This window comes from Eupeodes corollae, chromosome 1 (assembly GCF_945859685.1).
Source record: "Eupeodes corollae chromosome 1, idEupCoro1.1, whole genome shotgun sequence".
Taxonomy (NCBI): Eukaryota; Metazoa; Arthropoda; class Insecta; order Diptera; family Syrphidae; genus Eupeodes; species Eupeodes corollae.
This window is the reverse complement of record NC_079147.1, coordinates 276,238,368-276,259,012: the sequence shown is the minus strand read 5'-3', so window position 1 is coordinate 276,259,012 and position 20,645 is coordinate 276,238,368. Positions and strand designations below refer to the sequence as shown.

The 20,645-nt window shown below is 35.9% G+C and overlaps 1 protein-coding gene across 1 annotated transcript in view; it reads left to right on the top strand.

The window, feature by feature from the left end:
* Positions 1-20,194, top strand: part of LOC129940519 (uncharacterized) — a 38,104-nt gene extending 17,910 nt beyond the window's left edge. The window contains exons 2-6 of the mRNA XM_056048884.1: positions 10,926-11,958; positions 12,031-12,468; positions 16,351-16,884; positions 17,064-17,190; positions 17,269-20,194. Coding sequence (XP_055904859.1) covers positions 10,926-11,958; positions 12,031-12,468; positions 16,351-16,884; positions 17,064-17,190; positions 17,269-17,662 — 2,526 coding nt within the window. The 3' untranslated portion in view covers positions 17,663-20,194. The remainder of the gene's footprint in view (positions 1-10,925; positions 11,959-12,030; positions 12,469-16,350; positions 16,885-17,063; positions 17,191-17,268) is intronic.
* The last annotated feature ends 451 nt before the right edge of the window (positions 20,195-20,645 follow it).

Below are 20,645 nucleotides of genomic sequence, written 5' to 3'. Positions count from 1 at the left end.
AAGGGATTTAAACTTTAAATTCAATAAGAAGAACTTTTACTGTAATCCTATATGAAAGGCTTACAAAATGAATTAAGGATAACAGTCTTTTGAGCATCTTTCAAGCTGGTTTTCGTCCCAGGTTTTTCAATCATAGATCTTATTTTTGACATTTCAAGCATTGCTTAACAATTTATAGATAGGACAAAAAAACTATACACTTGCTTTGTTGATTTTAAAGCTGCGTTTGATAAAGTCAATTTACAAACTCTCTTGTATTGGTTTGTCACAAAAGTTTCTCCAAGTGTATGCAAGTTTTATTTCATCAACAAATGCAAGGGTATGGGACGGTATAACATTTTCAAATCGATTTGAAAAAACTTCAGGTGTTTTCCAAGGTTGTATCCTTAGCCCATTATTATCTGCCCTGTTCATAGATCATGTCTGCGATCTTCTTCCGAGTGGAGTTAATTTTGCTAACATTTTAGTCAAAGTCCTGTTGATCTAGTTATGCTTGCTGGTAATCCTTTCACGCTACAAATGCAAATAAACCGTCTAAGTTATTTTGCGAGTCTTGGGGCTTGCAAATTAATACCCAAAAAACTAAGATTGTTTTGTATTTGAAAAGAGACAACCAAGAAGAAGAGCGGAAGATAAATGGTCTCTAAATAATACACATATTGAGGTTGTACAGGAGTTTAAATATTTGGGTGTCCTCTTGACCTACAATTTAAGCTATCTAAACCACTCTAAAGAAAAAAGCAACGAAGCTAAATTGGCACTTAACATAATGTGGCAACAGTTTTTTTCGAATTAAAATGTTGATTTAACGTCCAAGTACAAAGTTTTCAACGCGACAGTAAATGCATGCATGGCATATGGCGTTCAAGTCTTCTAAACTGTACAAAGGAACTTTTTTAAGAGGATATTTCGTTTGCCTAACTCAACATCCAGCTACGCCATATATGTAGAGTCAGGAATAGTCCCTATACATACACAAACTTTGAAGGCAAGTGCAAACTTCATTACTAGAGTGATGAAAAGAAGTAAAACTTGTCTTCACAAAATCATTTAAAAAAAAGAGGCTGGGATGCGACCCACACTGATAACTTCCCTTGGTCTTGCCTAAAAGTTTGTCTATATGTACTCGTATCAATTTTTACCAAATTTGCGTACAATTTTTTTGTAGATTTTTTTTAATGAAAAAACGGACTGTTGGATTTTTATATAAAAATTTGAATATCGAAAACAATATTTTCTGTGAAATAAAATAAGTTTGAAGCCAATATTTTTAATTTTTGAAAAGCTATTTAAATTGAAAGTAAATTTTTACCAAATATTAGAATTGTTTTTTTTTTAGAGTTTTATTTCTTATAAGATAAAATTAGTTTGAAGCCAATATTTCAAATTTTTGAAAAGATATTTGAGTCAAAAATCAATTTTTACCAACTTTTGGTAAATTTTTTTTAGGTTTTTAATTTTTTGTACAAAAACTGTCCATTTGTTTTTTTTTCAAAATTTTACTGAATGTTGACAACAATTTTGTTGAAAGATAAAAGTTGTTAAAAGCCAATATCAACAATTTTTGGAAAGATATTTGAGTCGAAAATCAATTTTTACCAACTTTTATTCAATTTTTCTTAGGTTTTTATTTTTTGTAAAAAAAACTGTCAATTCGATTTTTCTCAAAATTTTTCGAAATGTTTAAAACAATATTCCTTATAAGATAAAATAAGTTTGAAGCGTAAATTTCAAGTTTTTGAAAGGATATTTGAATCGATATTAAATTTTTACCAACTTTGAGTAATGTTTTTTTTAGATTTTTATTTTTTATAAAAAAACTGTCAATTCGATTTTTCTCAAAATTTTATCAGATATCAAAAACATTATTTTTCGTTGCACAAAATTGTTTTGGAGAAGAAATCATATTTCAGTCGTAAAATTTTGAAGGTGACAAATTTTTTTTTCAGTTTTATTGATTTATAAAAAAAACCGTTATATTGATTTTTTTCAAAAAATATACCTGTTTAGTATCACGTTACATTATATTATATAAAATTTAATTCAAGTCTCTAGCGTTTTTGGTTCGTAAGATATTTAGGGTTACCCAAAATTTGTACCTTTTTTTCAAAGTGATATGGTAAAAAAACCACCCACGCAATTTACTTGAGAGCCCTTTCTGCAACTTTCTGCCTAATAATCTGCATAACAAAATTTATTTGAAGTCGATATCTCTTCTGGTTCTTGAGCTATGGACAACGAAAAAAACGTCGCTAACGTACGGACGTACGAACGTACGTACACACGCACGCACAGACATCTTTGTAAAAATCTTTTATTTCGACTCTAGGGACCTTGAAACGTCGAGAAATGTCAAAATTTTCAATTTGACAAATCGGACCCATTACAATAACTTCCTATGGGAAGTTAAAAATTGTTTTGAGTGAATGCTTCCCCGTTTAAAGACTGGAACGAACTAGCTTACTCTTACGAATTAAGTTTAAACTTATCAGTAACTATAATGTGACCGATTGGCAGGCTTAGTTTGTTGTTTAATTCGCACAGCTCCCAGTGGTTTGGACAGTACTGACACTTAACAAAATTCTTGTCCACGTAATCCTTTTCAAAATAAAATTTGGTGTCAATATGCTTGGATTGGTTGCTTAATTTTTCTTGACATAAAAGCTTGAGACAGCTCTGATTATCTTTGTAGATTAAAGTTGGTTGTTGTTGGGGAATGTCGAGATCGCTTAAGAGCATTCTTAGCCAAACTGCTTCTTTACATGTTTCCGATAAAGCTATAAACTCTGCTTCAGTTGTGGATAAGGATACGCAAGTTTGTTGTCTACAACACTAGGATATAACTCCTCCGTTTATGAAGAATATGTATCCTGAGTTTGATTTTCGGTTTTCTCTATCTGCTGCCCAATTCGCATCAGAATATCCGATTAAATTATTTTTAGTTGTCCTTACTGAGATTTAATTGCAAATAAGAATACTTAAGAACCCGTTTAAGTTCGATCTAATCAGCTTGATGTTTTTTTGCCAAAATTGATACAATTGCTGCTATTTTTAATAAATATGATTTAAAATCATGAAAAATGAATTTAAAATAAACCAACATGGTGTTCAAAATATGCGTTTCGCCCCGATGCAATGGTTGGGGTCATCAGAAGATGACCATTGCACCTTGTCTTGACGCATATTTTCTCGAATAAATCGAGAATCCATATAATATGAGGTACATAGAGCTACTGTGAATTATATGGTTGCTACAAGTCTTCAGAGAAAATATGCATCAAGACAAGGTGCAATGGTCAATATAAATTCCATCTAGTTTGACAGATGTAGCCTTATCAATAGGCCCGCAATCACTTGTCAAAGTTTGAAAATCCTTATTGAAAAATCTTTTCTTGCGTCAAAGATAAGTTTATTGGAAACGGAAATAAGATAGACTTTGCACAATCAGACAATTGCAATAATCTAATCTAAAATTATCCATTACTTCAAGTAGATATGGTGCAAGTTTATTTGAACTGACATGACATCTGAAAACGGAAATAAGATTATATTATTATTTATGGTGTCAGCTGTCAGGGAGCAAAAAGAGTGTATATAAGTTCCTCTATATCGACTGAAGTTTATTGTGGCGCTTACATCATCAGTTGTTTCATCAACTGTTTAATCAATAAAATATCTAAGCCAAAAAAAAACATCTCAGCTGTGTAGGCGATATGTATCTTATGTATCTACCCCTGGTTACATAAATAATAATATCAACTTTTATTGCCACAATAATTTTTGTTTTCCAATTTATTATTGTTCTTATGTAACAAATTAATTGAATTACCGAAATAATAAACAAAATTATGGTTTCCAAGACATAATTGTTACCGAATATTGGTTAAATGTTCACATCCACATTTTGTTTATTCTTAAAGGAATTTTCAAAAACAAAATCAGATGTTTTTCTCTTCATATAAAGACGTACATAAGAGCTATAAACTACGCATGTTCATCCCCACACGTGCATCTTCTATGTTTTGAGGAAAATTCTATGTTATGAGAAACATAGACCAATGATGGTGTTAAAGAGATTTCTTTAAAATCCAGAAATTATTCATGAAAGGTTATGATTTAATGTCAGAGCGAATTTTATCTATCTATACGTAGTACCTGTATTTCATCTTAATTTTCAAGTTGGACATCTTCCCATACCTTGATTGGTTTAGTCTTTCAGTTGAAAAAAAGTCTTTGGTCTAAGGATAAAATATGAAACAAAATTATAATATTCTTTTAATAACACGTGAAGATTCAAAACCAAAATAAATGTGTACATAACATTTAACATTTTGCCATGGCCATATTCTCTTTCTAAGGGCAATGTGAATTATGAAAGATTCCTTTAAAAAAGTCGTGTTTTATTCGTCAAATAAGTCAAATAATAATTGATTTATGTCAACTTTTTTAGCCGATCGGATTCGGCTTAAAACTGTTAAGCATCTTGCACATGAGCTACGTACGGCGAACTGTGGTTGTGCGCATATTTTGACTTTTCTTTCACATGAGCTTTATTTCTATTAGCAGACAGCGTCAAATTTTTAATTTGTAATCACCCTTTTCAACAAACAAAACAAGAGGTTAAGTGATTTATTCGTTGCAGTGTGGATGGTATGTGGAACGCGAATAGAGTTTGACAGTTCGCAGCAACCACACTGCAATTCGTTACTACCAAATTGTTTTTACAAAATTTTCTTGTTTTAGATAATAAAATGCAAACTGTATTATCCTAACATAAGTTTTAATTGGTTTCTAATAATTTAAATGTGTTTTGAAATTGACGATTTGAAATGTGTAAAATCACGTTTGTTCGTCCATTCCAAACTGTATTATCCTAACATAAGTTTTAATTGGTTTCTAATAATTTAAATGTGTTTTGAAATTGACGATTTGAAATGTGTAAAATCACGTTTGTTCGTCCATTCGCTCTCATGTGCAAGGCCCTTAAGTCCATTCCATCCCTGACAAAATTAAGCAGTATTCACATGAGCGCGACCAACGAACGACGCATGAATTACAAAATGTGAGTTTATATACGTTTGAAGACATATTTCTACACAAATTCTTAATATAGTTTCTATTTGATTAAGATGCATACTTTTACATTTCAATATCATATATTAACAAATTTAAAAAAACAAATTTATTCGTCGGAAAAAAATTGTATTCGATACGAACTGTCAAATTTTATTCGCATTCCACATTATCCACACTCGCGTACTTAACAGAAAAAAAAATCATTCTTCTTTCGGTGTTGGATTGTGTTCGGCTATGTATGCATATGTAAAGAACTTTTCTGGATATTTTTCCAGCAGTCTTATTAAGGAAACATATTCTCCTTCAATTTTCCGATTTGCATTAAATGGATGTACATGAAATCTTTTTCTTGTTTTGTTTATTGACAAAGAAACCAATAACTTTGTTTAAACAAATATAGCTTTGACCGCATTGACAATTGTCAAATTCAAACTTCATTTGCGACGAATTAAAAACTCTCATGTGAAAGAAATGTCAAAATCGACGAATTTTCGTTCATTCGTTTGTCGTGCTCATGTGAACAGTGCTTTACTCGGACACAGGAATGGTTGGGAGTTGAAAGTCACAAGGCTTTAGTTCTCAACGGATTGTTGTGTCACCTAATTTATTTACATACGTCAACTTTGCTTTCCATTGGGCAATATGAAATGATTTTTTAGAAATGTTTGATTTCGAAAAGCGTGTTTAAAATATTTTTTTCGTTGCACAATTCCGATTAGTTTGATGATTGTGTGTATCGACGTCAATATATTCCAGTTGCGGTCGTTAAAAAAAAAACAACATTTTTACATTTACACTCGCTTTAATCTCATTTTGGAATAAGTGGGGTCAAATGTTTATGAAGACAGCCTAAAATAACACTAAACAGTGACAATTTTTAAGAATCATTCTTGGATTTGCCAAATCCTTGAATGCAATAATAACTCTGTTTATTAACGTAGCCTTTTTAAGAAAGCCCCAAATGTTAGATCCCGTCTCGCCAGCTTACTCGATCTCTAGCTTGCTGTCAGTCAGCGTGTGTCGGCCTTAACTTGATCACTCCGCCGGAGACGAGGTCTGCTTTTGCTTCTGGTTCCCTCAAGCTTAACTTTTAATAACCTTCGGGCTGAAGTTTTTATGTTCATTCGCTCTACCTGTTAATTCCGTTCGGAACCCCTTAAGGGGCATAGGGCCTCTACTACGCCTACGCGTCATCCTAAGGATTTTCTTGTATACGTTTTCTGGAGATGTGTTTCAGCTCCCACCAACTCGTGCCTAGTGACGCTGATTCCACCTCGACTGTCCTGCGCCATGTGCTTCTCGGTCGTCCAGCTCTTTTTCCTTCTTGTGTCAGCGGATTCCACTGCATTGCTTGGCCTGCAATGCAGTCCTTACCTTTTTGAAGCGTATGCCCAATCCATTGCCACTTACTTCTTTGTATTATATATTCTATAGGTTCCTGACCTGTCCTTTTATGAAGGACCTCATTTAATATGCGGTTTGGCCAGAAAATCACGAATGTTTGCAGCTTTCTTGTTATGGCTGAAGTAACCTTCCAAGTGCTGCACTCATAAAGAAGCATAGATTCGAAATTTGTGTGAAACAGTCGTAGCTTTGTTCTAAAGCTGATAGAGTCATTCCTCCAAATTTTTGACAGCATACCGAACACCGCTTTTGCTTTACCGATGCGGCAGATGACGTCTTGTTCGGTTCTGCTTTCGATGGAAACAATGCTTCCAAGGTATTGAAAGCTCTCCACTTTTTCCAACGGCTGCGAGAAAATATTTATTTGAGAGGATGGTCGGGTTCCGAGGCTGATCATTTTTGTTTTGCCGGAATTAATTTTCAGCCCCACAACTTCTGTTTCTCTCTCCACACTTGTTGTCATTTGATGGAGATCCATGATCCTATGAGAGGGTAAGCAAATATCGTCCGCGTAATCCAAGTGCTTTAAATAGGATGTAAAAGTTCATTGGATCCCTCCGCTACCTGAGAGAGCCAAGCGCAGTGCATAGCTTATCACCAACAAAAACAATATTGGTGACAGAATACAGCCCTGTCTGACTCCGCTTCGGATTTCAAAATCATCTGACAACCTACCATGCATCGTCCAGAACGTGATACTTAAGTCCATTATATGCTGCTTTAATATTAGCAATTAGTTTTTCTGGGATGCCTCTCCTCCGCAAAGCTAACCAGAGATACTCCCTGTTAACGCTATCAAAGGCCTTCTCGAAGTAGATGCACAGCAGGTGTAGTGGTGATCGATATTCAACCCACTGTTCAAAAATGATCCGCAAGGGTGTTGATATGATCAATACAGGAGGATCCATGGAATCCTGCTTGTTCAGCATCGAGTGTGGCCTCCAGGTGTTCTGATGCGTTCCAGTATGACTTTTGCTACTATTTTCGCTAGATAGAACGAAATTCATCTCCAGTTTTCGCACTTTGAAAGATCTTCTTTTTGGAGCTTGACTATTATACGCTTCCACTCATGGAAGCTTTCTGTGATCCAGGCTTCTTTTATGAGCGGATGAAGCAGTTCGCTTGATGACGTTGGAGCTACTTGTAAAAGCTCTGCGGTAATTCTATCAAGTCCTACCGCTTTGTTGTTTTTAAGTGCTTTAATTGCGGCAACGATCTTATCTTTACTGGAAGGTGCGGTAAGGATTCGGGGATTAGTTTTTTTAGGCGCTTCAGAAGGTATCGGCTGTACGTTGTTTGCAAACACTCGGTTTAAAACTAAGGAATGGCATTCTTTCCACCTTCTGACTTGCTCATCCACCGAATTTATCACAGTACTGTCTACTTCTTTCACCAGGTGATGCTTTGAGCTGTACCAGTCAGCTCTTTAGTTATTCTATAAATTGTTGACGGGTCGTGGGGTGCTGTAGCCTGGCGATGTTGAATTTAGGGGCTCGTGTTATTCCGTTGGATCTTCAAATGTAGCCGTACGCAATCTTAGGGTAACTATCATTAAGTGGTGGTCATGGGCAAGTCCCATATAGGCGCTTCTTCTGTTTCGTATAAATCCAAGAGACTGCTCCTAAAGTGTCGACTAATCGCGAAGTGGTCAATTTGGTTGAAAGACGCTTGCTTGTCCGTTGATACCCAGCTAATTTTATGATAGATTTTTTGTTCAAATATAGGGCCACCAATCAAGGCTATTGGCGTTGCAGAAGTCAATGAACCTCTCACCATTATCATTGCAATTGCCGACATGCCTTAACCCGTTGTTGTTACTGCCAACATTTTCATTGAGATTTCCTATAACCAAAATAATATTTCTGCGGGGAGTGTTGTTGTACGCGGATCCCAGTTGCCTAGAAAAGCATTTTCTCTTCATCTGATGCAAGCTCCCTCGTCGGTGCGTAACACTGTATAATGGTGACGGGTCGTAGTCTACTCTGAAAACTAGCTTTGATAAACCTTTCCCCAAAGGGCTCCCACGAAATAAGGCTTTTGGTTGCCGTTTTTGTAAGTAATAACCCAACACCAGCTTCTAAAGCGTTTCCTGGCTCGTAAGCAGAGTAGAGCAGTACAGTGTTACGTATCGGTGGCTTGTATTTGCCTGATCCCAACCATACCGCATACATTTTCTCTCTGATTGGAGGAATCTGGCAAACTGCGGACTTTCACTTCCTCCGTCCAGAAGCGTCCTTACATTCCAGAAACCAATATTTGTCCAGGTAGAATAGCCAAAAGTCGTCAACGAGTTATCATTAATTATTCGAGGCGTAATTTCAATTTCTCTAGCGGTAGAAGAGTGCTTATCTCCGAAGCCTATCGTTAAGAGTCAGGAGACTTCGCCCTTGAAATTTGTACTAACTTATGTATATAGGCATACACAAATTATTGCCCGGGAGCCAAAACGAGGCGGTAAAGCAAGAACTTCGACATGGCAAGAAAGTTCCATTGCCGGCCTAAACCAAGTTTTAGGCAATCACCAACAAACCGATCTGCCAATCCGCAGGCACCCAAAATGCCCTAGCCAATGTCCACGATCTTCTGACCGAGTTTACGTCGACTCTATTAGATGACAGTAAATACTTCGTTTTGTCCTTGTTAATCACAAGACCCATTTTGTTCGCTTCAGACTGGATATCGGAAAAGGCACCCATAACTGGTCGTTTTTTTCTTAACTTAGTGTCAAAGTCATCTGCATATCCAAGTTTTTTGTGGATTTTTGAAAGATTGGTGCCATTCGTATTGACGTTGGTGTTTCGCACCACTCTCTAAAGAACAATATTGAAGAATCTACATGATAGTACATCGCCTCATCGAAGTCCTCTGATGGTTTGAAGGTTTTGGTTAAATCTCTACCAATGTTGACGCAGTAACGAGAATTCTCCAACGTCGTCCTGATAAGTCGTATCAGTTTGCCAAAGATACCAAAACCCGACATTGCACGTTATAGTTCGTTCCTGTTGACACTGTCATAGGATACTTTGAAATCGACAAAAGATGATGCTTATCGATTTTATATTCTAAGGTCTTCTTCAGGATCTGGCGTAGAGTCAACATTTTGTCAATTTTTGATTTTCCAGTTGATGGTTTAAGGCGTTCACATAATAGGCGATGTTTAAAAGGCTGATGCCTGTGTAGTTAACGCAGAGAAGGCGAACGCCTTTTTTATGGTTCATACAGATAGTGCTTAGATTCTACACGCCGGGAAAGTTTTCTTCCGATCAGATTTTGGTTATGAGTTGGTCCATGTCCTTATCAGATCAGCTTTCTCGTGCTTAAAAAGCTTCCGCCAGTAAACCGTCATCATTGGCAGCTTTGTTTAACTCCAGTCTGGTGATGGCAACTCTGATCTCATTCAGGTCGGGTGGGTGGAACACCATATCATCAACTAAATGGCTTTGTCGGGGCTTCTGGGTTGGCGGGATCGTGGGCTTCATCGCCATTAAGCAGCTGGCTAAAATGATCCTATAAAAACTATACACTTGTTTCCTACTAAAGAATCCTTGGATTTCATCGACTTCACGCTGCTAATGGGCCTTGTTCTTTCTTCTGAGCAAGAGGTTCTCATCCCTTCTTTTATCGACATAAAGCTAGACGGGAGATCGGTGTCGAAAACCAGGGCCTAGTGACTTACAGCTCTCAACCATTCCTGTGTGCTAGTAATGTTGTCAGAGATGGAAGGGACCTACAGTTTATATGCCGAATCCGAACGGCTAATTTGAGAAAGCACTTTTCATGACAAGAATTACTCTTGGAGGATTTGTCAATTCCTCGCAAGGGGCAGTACCCCTGAATAAAACTTTTAGGTGGCACAGACAGAGATTCAACCCAAGACCCCTTGCATGACAGCTCAACGCACTTACCATCACCATACGGGTTTTCGATTAAATCCGCATTAATTTGATGCATAACAATGCACAAAATCAGCGGAGACCTAAACTTAATGTTGACCGACCGTCTTAAGTTTTTGTGTTTGAATTTTGACCAACTCCAATTATAAACGATAAACCGATAAACCTAGGGTTTTGTCAGCACTTCGAGCTACAACGTGCAATATTCTCAGTAGTTCGACTAACTTGTCCGAAAAGTCCAAATTTTGTTCACCATTTTCACTTTTGCCGACGGAGAAGGAGCTCCACGAGTTCAAAAAGTGCTTTAGTTTCCCGAACTACAACTGCGAATTTTAATAAGTTCAATGCGTTCTAAAAGGGTGTATCTTTTTTTTAGTAGTAGTTTTTATTTGTCGAACATTCAAAGATGACAGTTGCCCAAATAGCGGCCTATTCAAAATGAAACTTCTTATTGGAAAACTCTTAACGTATAGGGAATCGAATTGATATTCTTTTATGAATGTGGCTTGGCTTATGATTTGATTTTAATCGGCTGTTTTTTGTTTGTTTCAGGATTCACGGGGATCACTATACTGCCCGAGTGAACCGGACCCAGCTAGTGGAGTCCAGTACCAGTCGGGAGGGTTCATTCGCACACCCACTTCAATACCGGAAGTGGCCAGCTCCCAACCTGCCGCCCCATCCATCCTCACCGAATGCCAACAATCGGGTTCACTTTTTTCCATTCATTCAGCACCACCGGTGCCCAACACTGAATTCACCACTCAAGCCGATAGTAGTTTCCAATCGTTCGCTTGCAATGGCATCTCCACCTTGTCTAATATCGAATGCGGTGGAACATCTGGCGAAGAATTTAGAAGTCAAAACAATAGCCAGGTCTTGCATGGATCCCAAGCCACATGCAATTCAGCAGCAGCAACACTCGAAACAACACCTCGCCGACCAGCAACACTTGCCATTGAGGCAACATGCTATCCTGCAAGAACCTTGCATTCCAGTTTGTTGGAACACCAGATCTCTGAAATTGAAGAGGACGACAACGAAAACTTGTTGACTGTTTCAAGCATCACAGCTAGGCCATTGATAGCTAAATCGCATGAGCTGCGATCAAATAGACTAACCGGGAAGAGGCAGAAGTATAATGGCAACAACCGGGCGACTAGTGGCAGTGGTAGTACCAGTAAAATTGTTCGAATAGCAACAACACAAAAGGACACCAAAGAAGCCACATCGTCTAGATCATCAATATCTGCCGATCCGCCAGATGGTGGCTATGGTTGGTTTATTGTTTTTGGAGCTTTTTCTGTTCAGTTTTGGGTAGCCGGATTGGTTAAATCGTATGGAGTGCTGTACGTTGAAATAATGGAAACTTTTCCCAGCACTACGGCAACAGTTGCTTCATGGATACCGGCTATCTTGTCCGCATTATGCTTAGCTTTGGCACCGCTCTCCAGTGCACTCTGTCAGAAATTCTCTTGCAGATCGGTTGTTTTCACTGGTGGAGTATTTTGTGCATTAGGTATGACACTCAGCTATTTTGCCACCAGTCTTGTACACTTGTTATTTACGTTTGGCATCCTAACAGGTTAGTATAAGAATAAAACGAGTAAATAACCAGCTTGAAAGTCACTCTCACATTTCGTCTTAATTTTTCAAGGTATCGGAGGAGGTCTCTCTACTACACCTGGCATAGTAATAGTTTCACAGTACTTTGACAAACACCGAGCATTAGCTAATGGAATATGTGTTTCGGGAACCGCAGCTGGAAGTTTCATACTTCCTGTGCTAATTAAACATTTGGCTGATAAATTTGGCTTCCATGGAACAATTCTTATTTTGGGTGGATGTATGCTGCACGTGTGTGTTTCGGCTACACTTTATAAACCTTTGGAGGAAAGTGCACATTTAGATCCGAAAAATATCGAGTGCTCACAGCCGTTAACAGATATTAATCCAAGTAATGCTGGCCTCCTCACTAATTCTACATATTTGGATTCATGCGATGAATCAGCATCAAATAAAAAATTTATCGAACATTTATTTTTGGAAGAATCTAAAAATCGTAGAAATGACTATTACAATACGGACAAATGTGGTAAGTAAAATTAATTAAAAGCGTATAAGTCTGTGTCAGGATAAGCTCAATAAATTCAAAATTTTATAAACCCATAAAAATCGAGAACCAAAAACAAGTAAAGTCTAAAAACCTCTGTAAAAAGTAAAATTCGGAAAAAAAACAAAATCTTAAGAAACTCACAATGTAAAACACTAAGAAAATTAAAGGATCAGAATCTCCAAAATCTCACAGACCCGAAATCCCTTAAACACAAAGTCACTACATATTTAAATCCCGATAGCCCCAAAGTCCTGAAAAACAAAAAAATTAAAATTAATTGAGGTCAAATAATTCAAAACAAGAATCTAAGAAACCTGTAACCCTTACAATTCAAAATCCACTACACCAACGGATTTGCTCAAACTCTCGAAAACATTTCATCTACAAAATCCAAAAATTTCAAAACAAGAGCTTTAAAACCAAAAAGACAAAAAGTCACACAATTTTAAACTATTTTGTAAAATGTTAAAGTCAGTTTTTAAGTTTAAAAGGTGATTTACCTAATTTTAATGATCTTAACATCTCACTAGAGTAATTTCGGGTAATATGGACCCCCCTTATTGTTTTCACAAATATCTTCGAAAATAAAGCTTTTATTGAAATGGTTAAACTTTTGAATCATTCTTTGGAATGTTGGCAACAAGTTTCACTGAAATGTTTAAGTTTCCGAATGTTGAAAAACCACCCCTTTGAAAAAGTGTCGTGTAATGTGGACCCATCAGAGTGGGTAATATGAAAATAGCACTCCGTTTCGGGATACATTTTTCGTGAGACCAAATTATGTCACATTGGAGACATTGAGTCCATTTTTCCCCAGTAAAGTCATGACCCCATAACACGTCACAGCAATTTCATTTTGTATCTTTTGAGGTCGGATATTCATCTTCAGAATCAGCAAATAGCATCTTATGCGGGGCAAGGCTATTATCTGATGATGAAGATTGCCTACGTTTTGAGGTAGATGGTTTGCTAAGCTGACTCTTTATTAAAGACGACTTCGGCTGCTTTTCCTTCTTATTTTTGCTGCATCCATAAATTTTGGTTGGTTTCTGGTTTTTATTTTAACAGGCTTGCGGGTATTATTAAGACTATCTTCTAACTGACTCTTGTAAGGTGATATTGTCAAAACTGCGGCTTCAGTTTTTCTGCCCCAGTTACTTGACGCAACCATTTTTAGTTTCGGAGGTGGAGAAATATCCCACGGAGTAAAATGTACTTCAGTATGGTTCAAAATCGAAGTGGACTCGGTTTGACTATCAATTTCTGCTACAGTATTCTGCATTTCATTAGCTTCAAGAACCAAGTTCGATTTGTTAAAATTTGTACCTGCAGCTTTTGGTAACGGTTGAGGTTCAGGCACAGGTTCAGGCTCAGGCTCAGTATCACATGCTAAAAAATCAGCTTTGGAAAAAATATGTCTATTGAATGATAAAATTCCGCTGCATCTAAATCCACTGACTGCCACTTGTCATGTTTGTACCTTAAGATATGCGTTTTTAAACAACTGGGCTATATCACCCAAGGTGGCTTTTCGTCCAGCTTCTCTCATAAAACGTCTTATTTCTTCATTGTAGTACTTTTTGAGAGGACCCATAAATGTCTTATCCAACGGCTGCATCTTATGCGTGAAGTGTGGTGGTAAGGAAACAATTATCACGAAGTTTTTTCTAGCCAAGTCAATAACTTCTAAGCTCCTAGTGTGGCTATAGTTACCATCTAAGATTAATAGAACTGGCTGTTGTTCAGAGGGTTTGGAAAACTCTAAAAAATGGCGGAACCACTCTGTAAAAATTGTCAATTGAATCCACCCAGAAATATGGAAAGTCGCCTTGGAATCCGCAGGAGCGTTGTTCAAGATCAGCGGGTTGCTTCTTTTCCACGGAATATGAAATAAGGTGGAATGGAACTGCCACCAGCGCTCATGCAATTTACCACTGCTACTAATGAACCACGCTCCGCAGAGGTCAATTCTCCAATTTGACGTTTTCCTTTTTTGGCTAAAACCTGTGTCTGCCTGTTTTGCACAATGGTTAATCCAGTCTCATCCACATTCCAGATTCTGGACGGCGCGCGTGAAGTTATGTTTTTTGTATAATTCTTCCAAAATGTCAAAAAATGAATTACATTTTGCTAATTCAAGCCCTCAGCTCTGTCGATGGAAGTTCCCGTTGGTAGCCGAAAGCTTAATTCACTTTTATGTCTTTTTAAAAAGCCATACAACGAATCTTTACCAGGTGTCTTATGGAGTAACGAAAACTTTGTTCGGAATGTTATTTTGTTGGGCCATTTGGAAAGCTAAACTTCGTACATCACTTCTGGTGAATACCCAAAAACGGTTTTCCATCTCGGGTAAATAATCTACAAGCTCTTCTTCCAAATGTTTATTAAAAGTTGGTTTGTGACCCAAAGGAGTGGATAAAGGATCATGAATGCTCCTACCACTTCGTGCCATACGTTGCAGCGTTGTTTTTGGTACGTTATATGTTTTTGCCGCCAGCTTAACACCAATTTCTCCTTTCTGGATTGCAAGTAGAGCTTTTTCCATACTAACGAAGTCTTATTTCCATACAAGTATCCCTTTTTTTGGCATTTTCTGATGAATCTATAAATTAACGTAAGAACAGTTAAATTCACCTTATAAATCAAAAAACACAAAATAAGAATACCAAAAAAGAAACACTCACTAACAAAGACCTCACTCCAAAACAATAAACACTGCACTGCGCAGAATTTAAGGCTCATACGCACATGGTAATAAAAGATATGGCTCTCTACTTAAGAGAACTAACATCTAACAAGAAAAACAGTTCTCTTACTCTCTCACTAAAAGGAGACATGCAGTACTCCACATTACCCTCCTACTCCACATTACCCGAACTTACTCTACCTGTTAACAATTTGCTAAAGTTCAAATCAAGGAATGGCTACTGTAACTTTTAGGAATTTGCTAAATTTGCTGAATTCATATGACATCTGTACAGTTATTCTTATGAGGGCAGTGGGCGGAATGGTCCAGTCAAAAGTTGGGAATTCTAATTATTTTAACGAACTGTCACTTTTAGACATGGTGGGAATTCCAATTAAAAGCCTACTTACTTTGTTTATTTTCTGAACTGTCACTTTAAGACTTGTTGGGAATTTCAATTAAAATGTCCGTTTAAGATTATTTGCTTTGTTTATTTTCACGAAAAGCTATTTTCTTTGTTTATTTCCACGAACTGTCACTTTAAGACATGTTGGGAATTTCAATTGAAAGGTCCGTTTAAGATCATTTGCTTTGTTTATTTTCGCGAACTGTCACTTTTTAGTTATGTTTGGATGCTGGTTTTTAAAAAAGGCGATTAACAAAGGTCCAGTCAACAGTTGGGAATTCTAATTATTTTAACTAACATGTCACTTTTAGGCATAGTGGGAATTCCAATTAAAAGCCTACTTACTTTGTTTATTTTCTGAACTGTCACCTTAAGACTTGTTGGGAATTTCAATTAAAAGGTCCGTTTAAGATTATTTGCTTTGTTTATTTTCACAAAAAGCCTATTTTCTTTGTTTATTTTCACGAACTGTCACTTTAAGACATATTGGGAATTTCATTCATCATTTGCTTTGTTTATTTTCGCGAACTGTCACTTTTTAGACATGTTTGGATGCTCGTTTTTAAAAAAGGCAATTGCAATTCATTAGTTAAAAGTTTAAAATGTTGGACTTTTTCAGAAAACTGCTAAATATTTAGCAAATTGTTAAACCCTTAACAAAAGGTTGTTTTAAATTTTGCGGCAAAGTCTGTAGGATTTTAGATTTTGACACTTATGATGTAAAGAAGGCTAAAAAGTCCAAACAATAATAACTGCCTTTTAATTCCAGTTAATAATAATGACAAAAGCCACAACGACAGTGACGATGAATACAAAGATACAATTGGTGAAACAACCTTCATGAAACCAATGAAAAGCGTACGTAGCTCTGGAATTCTGCATTCTGTTGAAGATCTGAGCACCGACTCGACTTGGGTGTACCGAAAACATTCTGGTAGCGATTCGAATCGTGGAAGTCGGCGTCGACGCAATGTATTTGCAAATGATGAGATTATATCAAAAATTCAAGCACATTTAGAAAAACCCATCTCACCACCGACATCAGCTAATCGTGGTCTCAGCAAAAGTATGGAAATACCAACACCTGTAAGTAATTTAGCAGATCTTAAAAATCAAAAGATCGAAGAGGAAGACGACTATGAAGATGATCCACCACGCACTTGTTGTGATCGTATTCAAACTTATTTGGACATAAGTCTGCTCAGGGATCCCACATTTATTTTGATGTGCCTGTCTGTAACGTTGATGTCAGTGGGATGTCCTTACATGTTATATTACTTGCCAGCTCATGTCATCTCGATTGGTATAAGAAATTTTTATAAATTTACTGGGGTTGTCCATTGGCAAATTAAATCAATTAATTTGACAGAAAAGAAAGAAAGAAAATCAGTTTTTTTTTAATTGAAATCAAAATTTGCCAATGGAAAATCTCACAAGTATAAGAGTCTACAAAATATTCTAATATATGCATCTGTCAAATAGGTTATAGTAAAAGTGAGGCTGGGTATTTGGTGGCTGTGAGTGCAGCACTAGATCTGATCGGCCGTTTAGGCCTAGGCTGGTTATCAGATCTGCAGTTATTTGATCGTAAGAAAACCTACATTGTGTGGTGAGTATTTTGTTTATTGTTTATTTATTACAAAATGAAATAACTCACAGATAAAAATATGAACTTATATTATTTCAGTATTCTGGGTGCAGGCATAGCCGTTCTAACTATTCCGTCGGTCCATTCATTCTATCTTCTTGGATCATCGGCTGCTGTTTATGGTTTGTGTCTCGGATGTTGGTATCTCTTAATGCCGGTGCTGTTGGCAGATATTTTTGGCACAGATCGTATAAGTTCTAGTTATGGATTGGTAAGAATGTTTCAGAGCATCGGAGCTATTTCGGTTCCTCCATTGGCTGGATTTTTGCGTGATTTGTCAGGAAGTTATGATATATGTTTTTATTGCATGGGTTCATGCATGATAATGGGATGTATTCCATTATTAGTTTGGGCTGTACTCGATTGTCAGCAGAGCAAAAGATTATTTTCAATTAAAAATGATGATAGTGAAGATAATTTTACGGTGTCTTAAAAAGATAAACCAATGAAACACGAAATTTAAATGTAATTTTTAATGTTTTCAAATAGTTTGTTGTGTACCTTCATACTTACTTAAAACAAAACTCAAAAACAAAAAAAATCAAACCATAACCGAGTTATTTTTTTTTAATTTTATTTACAACTTTCCTGAATATAATTATTTTTTTTTTGAAATTGATTTATGAGTCAATCTTGCCAGCTAAAATGATGTTCATTGTTCAAAAGATGCCTTGGTTTTTAGCTCAATTTTCCCAGTTCAATTTTGTTTAAGAATGCCCAAAAAGTTTACACAAAAGTCAGAAGTCTAGTATTATTGAACAAGACCTTATATGTTTAAAGTATTTACATATGTTCACTTTCGAAAAAATAAGGTTATTTAAAAAGTACTTACTCCAATGAATGAAGGTTTTAGAGAAAAGGAACACAGTTTTGATTCGAACCTGAGTTTTACTGGCTGAAACACAAACACGCTTCAGCTTCGGCTTCACCTGACGTTTACGAGTTCAGCCATAGGAACTCAATGCATGCTATCACAATGGAACTTCGACCTCACGTTTCGTTTGACAATCCTAAGGAAGAGAACGTAATGTAACGTAATGTGACTCCAAACGGAAGCTCTAGTTCAATTATTTGAACATTTGCTTTGTCTGACAGCTCATCAGCTGTAAAAAAATGTCAATAAACAAAATATTTGCTCTTTGGAGGGATGAAATAATAGAAATGTCATTCAAAGCAACCTCGAAGCAGGCCTAACGTAACGCAGACGAAGCTGAAGCGTGTTTGTGATTCTGCCATTAGGGTCATTCTAAAGAGAACTTTTCAGTCTATAGGAAGATATTCGGGATATAAGGAATTGAAGTCCGTGGAGATAATATGGTCTAATAATAGAAACTCCTGTTGAGTGAGACGAACTCAGTGATGCTTGTAAGTAAACTCGTCTTCTGATGTGATCCACTTAATATATGGGAGGTTAAAGTCACCTAAAAGAACAATATTGCTATCCAAACCAGCGATGTCCACGATATGATCAAGACCAAGAGAGTTCAACAAAAGCTTAGGCTGGGCTTTTCGGAGGAATGAAACAAATAAATCTTTTGACTGCAGCGTTATTTGAACACAAATAATAATAATAATTTCAATTGTCAGTTTAAAAGGGAATGTTATGGAAGTCGTTCTAAAAGCTATTAAGACTCCACGTGACGATCTTTCTGAAAAATTAAAAGCTCTTGATCAAAAAGTTGCATGCCTAAAATAGTACAAGAGGGAGAACTGACAAAGTTTCTTGAATTTGTGTTGTTATTAATTCCGTTTACCGGATTCTGCCTAGAAGGACCGTAAATTCTTTAACCACAGTGTTAGGGGGGCAGTTGCTATTGCCAATTGACTGGAATAAGCTTACTTATTTATTAATACATTAATACAAATTAGATATGAAGTCGTTGGGCTTTTTTGCCCTTCTGGATAAGTCTACGTCGTTGCACAGCCCGTACAGCTCAATGTTCCATCTTCTCCTCCACTCACCTTCTTAGATCACGCAAAGAACTTTTCTGTCGAATTGACCCAAAGTGCTATTATCCACTTTTGTCATCTTTCCATCTTCTCCTCCACCTACGTTCTATTCATACGGGACCGTGGATCAAACTAAGAACTTTCCTCTCGAAAAGACCAAAGGTGCTTTTGTCAAAGTCCATGCTTCTGCAAATTAAATTAGTTTTTAAAATTAAATTTAATGTATACCTTTTTCATTTCTCGTGGCTTGATGTTTAGTTCGTAAGACTGTCATGCCAGAGGCCTGGGTTCCAATCCCTGCCTTTGCGCTCTTAAGCCTCTTGCGAAGAATCGAAAAACCCTACAAGAGTAATTCTTGTGACAAAAAGTCAAAATCAAATCAAAAGTTCGGATTCGGCTTTAAACTGTAGGTCCCCTCTTTCCCTGACAACAATACTCGAACATAGGAATGGTTGAGAGTTGTAGGTCTTAAAGCCCTAGTTCTCAACAGACTGTTGCGCCATCCTAAAATCTCTCGGAAAATTAATATATTTATTCAAAAGAAATGTTGCTCATTTAACTTTCATACCCGAAACAATAATTATTTAAGTTCTGAAACAAATTATTCAATTAATCGATAAATATTTGTATTCCAAAAAATAAAAAAATCCGCAAAACATTTAATTATTAAATACTATATGTTATTCGGTAATACCAACCACCGACCGATCGTTAACAAAAAACGTTACAATTAGTTTATCAAACAAATTAAAAGAACTTACAAATTAAAACAAAAATTTAAACAAAGTAAGCAAAGGTCATATCCGAAAATTAAATTTGTTTAATAAAATCCAATATGACTGAATAAAATTAAAATTAAAAATAGATTATTGTAAAACAAACCATCTATACTTTACATATAGATACAAAACAAAATCATTTTTAGACACAATAAAATACTCATTAAATATATTTAAAAAATATGCATTCAGTAACTGTTTGTGTTCTTAAAGAATTTATTTTCAAAAAAAAAGTTAGCCTTTGTTAATGGTTCGTAGAAAAACAACAACAAAATTAAACAAATAAATTTCAAAAATTTAGATTTGATTAAGCTTGACTTATAAGAAGAAAATAGCAAACAACAAATAAAACAATTACTACAACACCATCATTCATCATAACTTTTGCCATTGCAGAAAGAACTGAGTTTAAAAAAAAAATAAAACAAAATTAATAATAATATATATATAGTGTATATATGTAAAAATATATACATACACAACTAATAAAATAAAAACAAAAATAAAAGAAACTTCTGTATTATTAAGGAAATAACTCAAACTAATATTGTTAAGTATCTTGCAATTGCAATTTATTTGTTGATACCTATTGAATAATATTAAATATAAGCTTCAACTAATTTTAAGTTATAAACAAAAAAAAAAACAAAACTTTAAAACAAAATATTAATAAACCTATGAATAAAT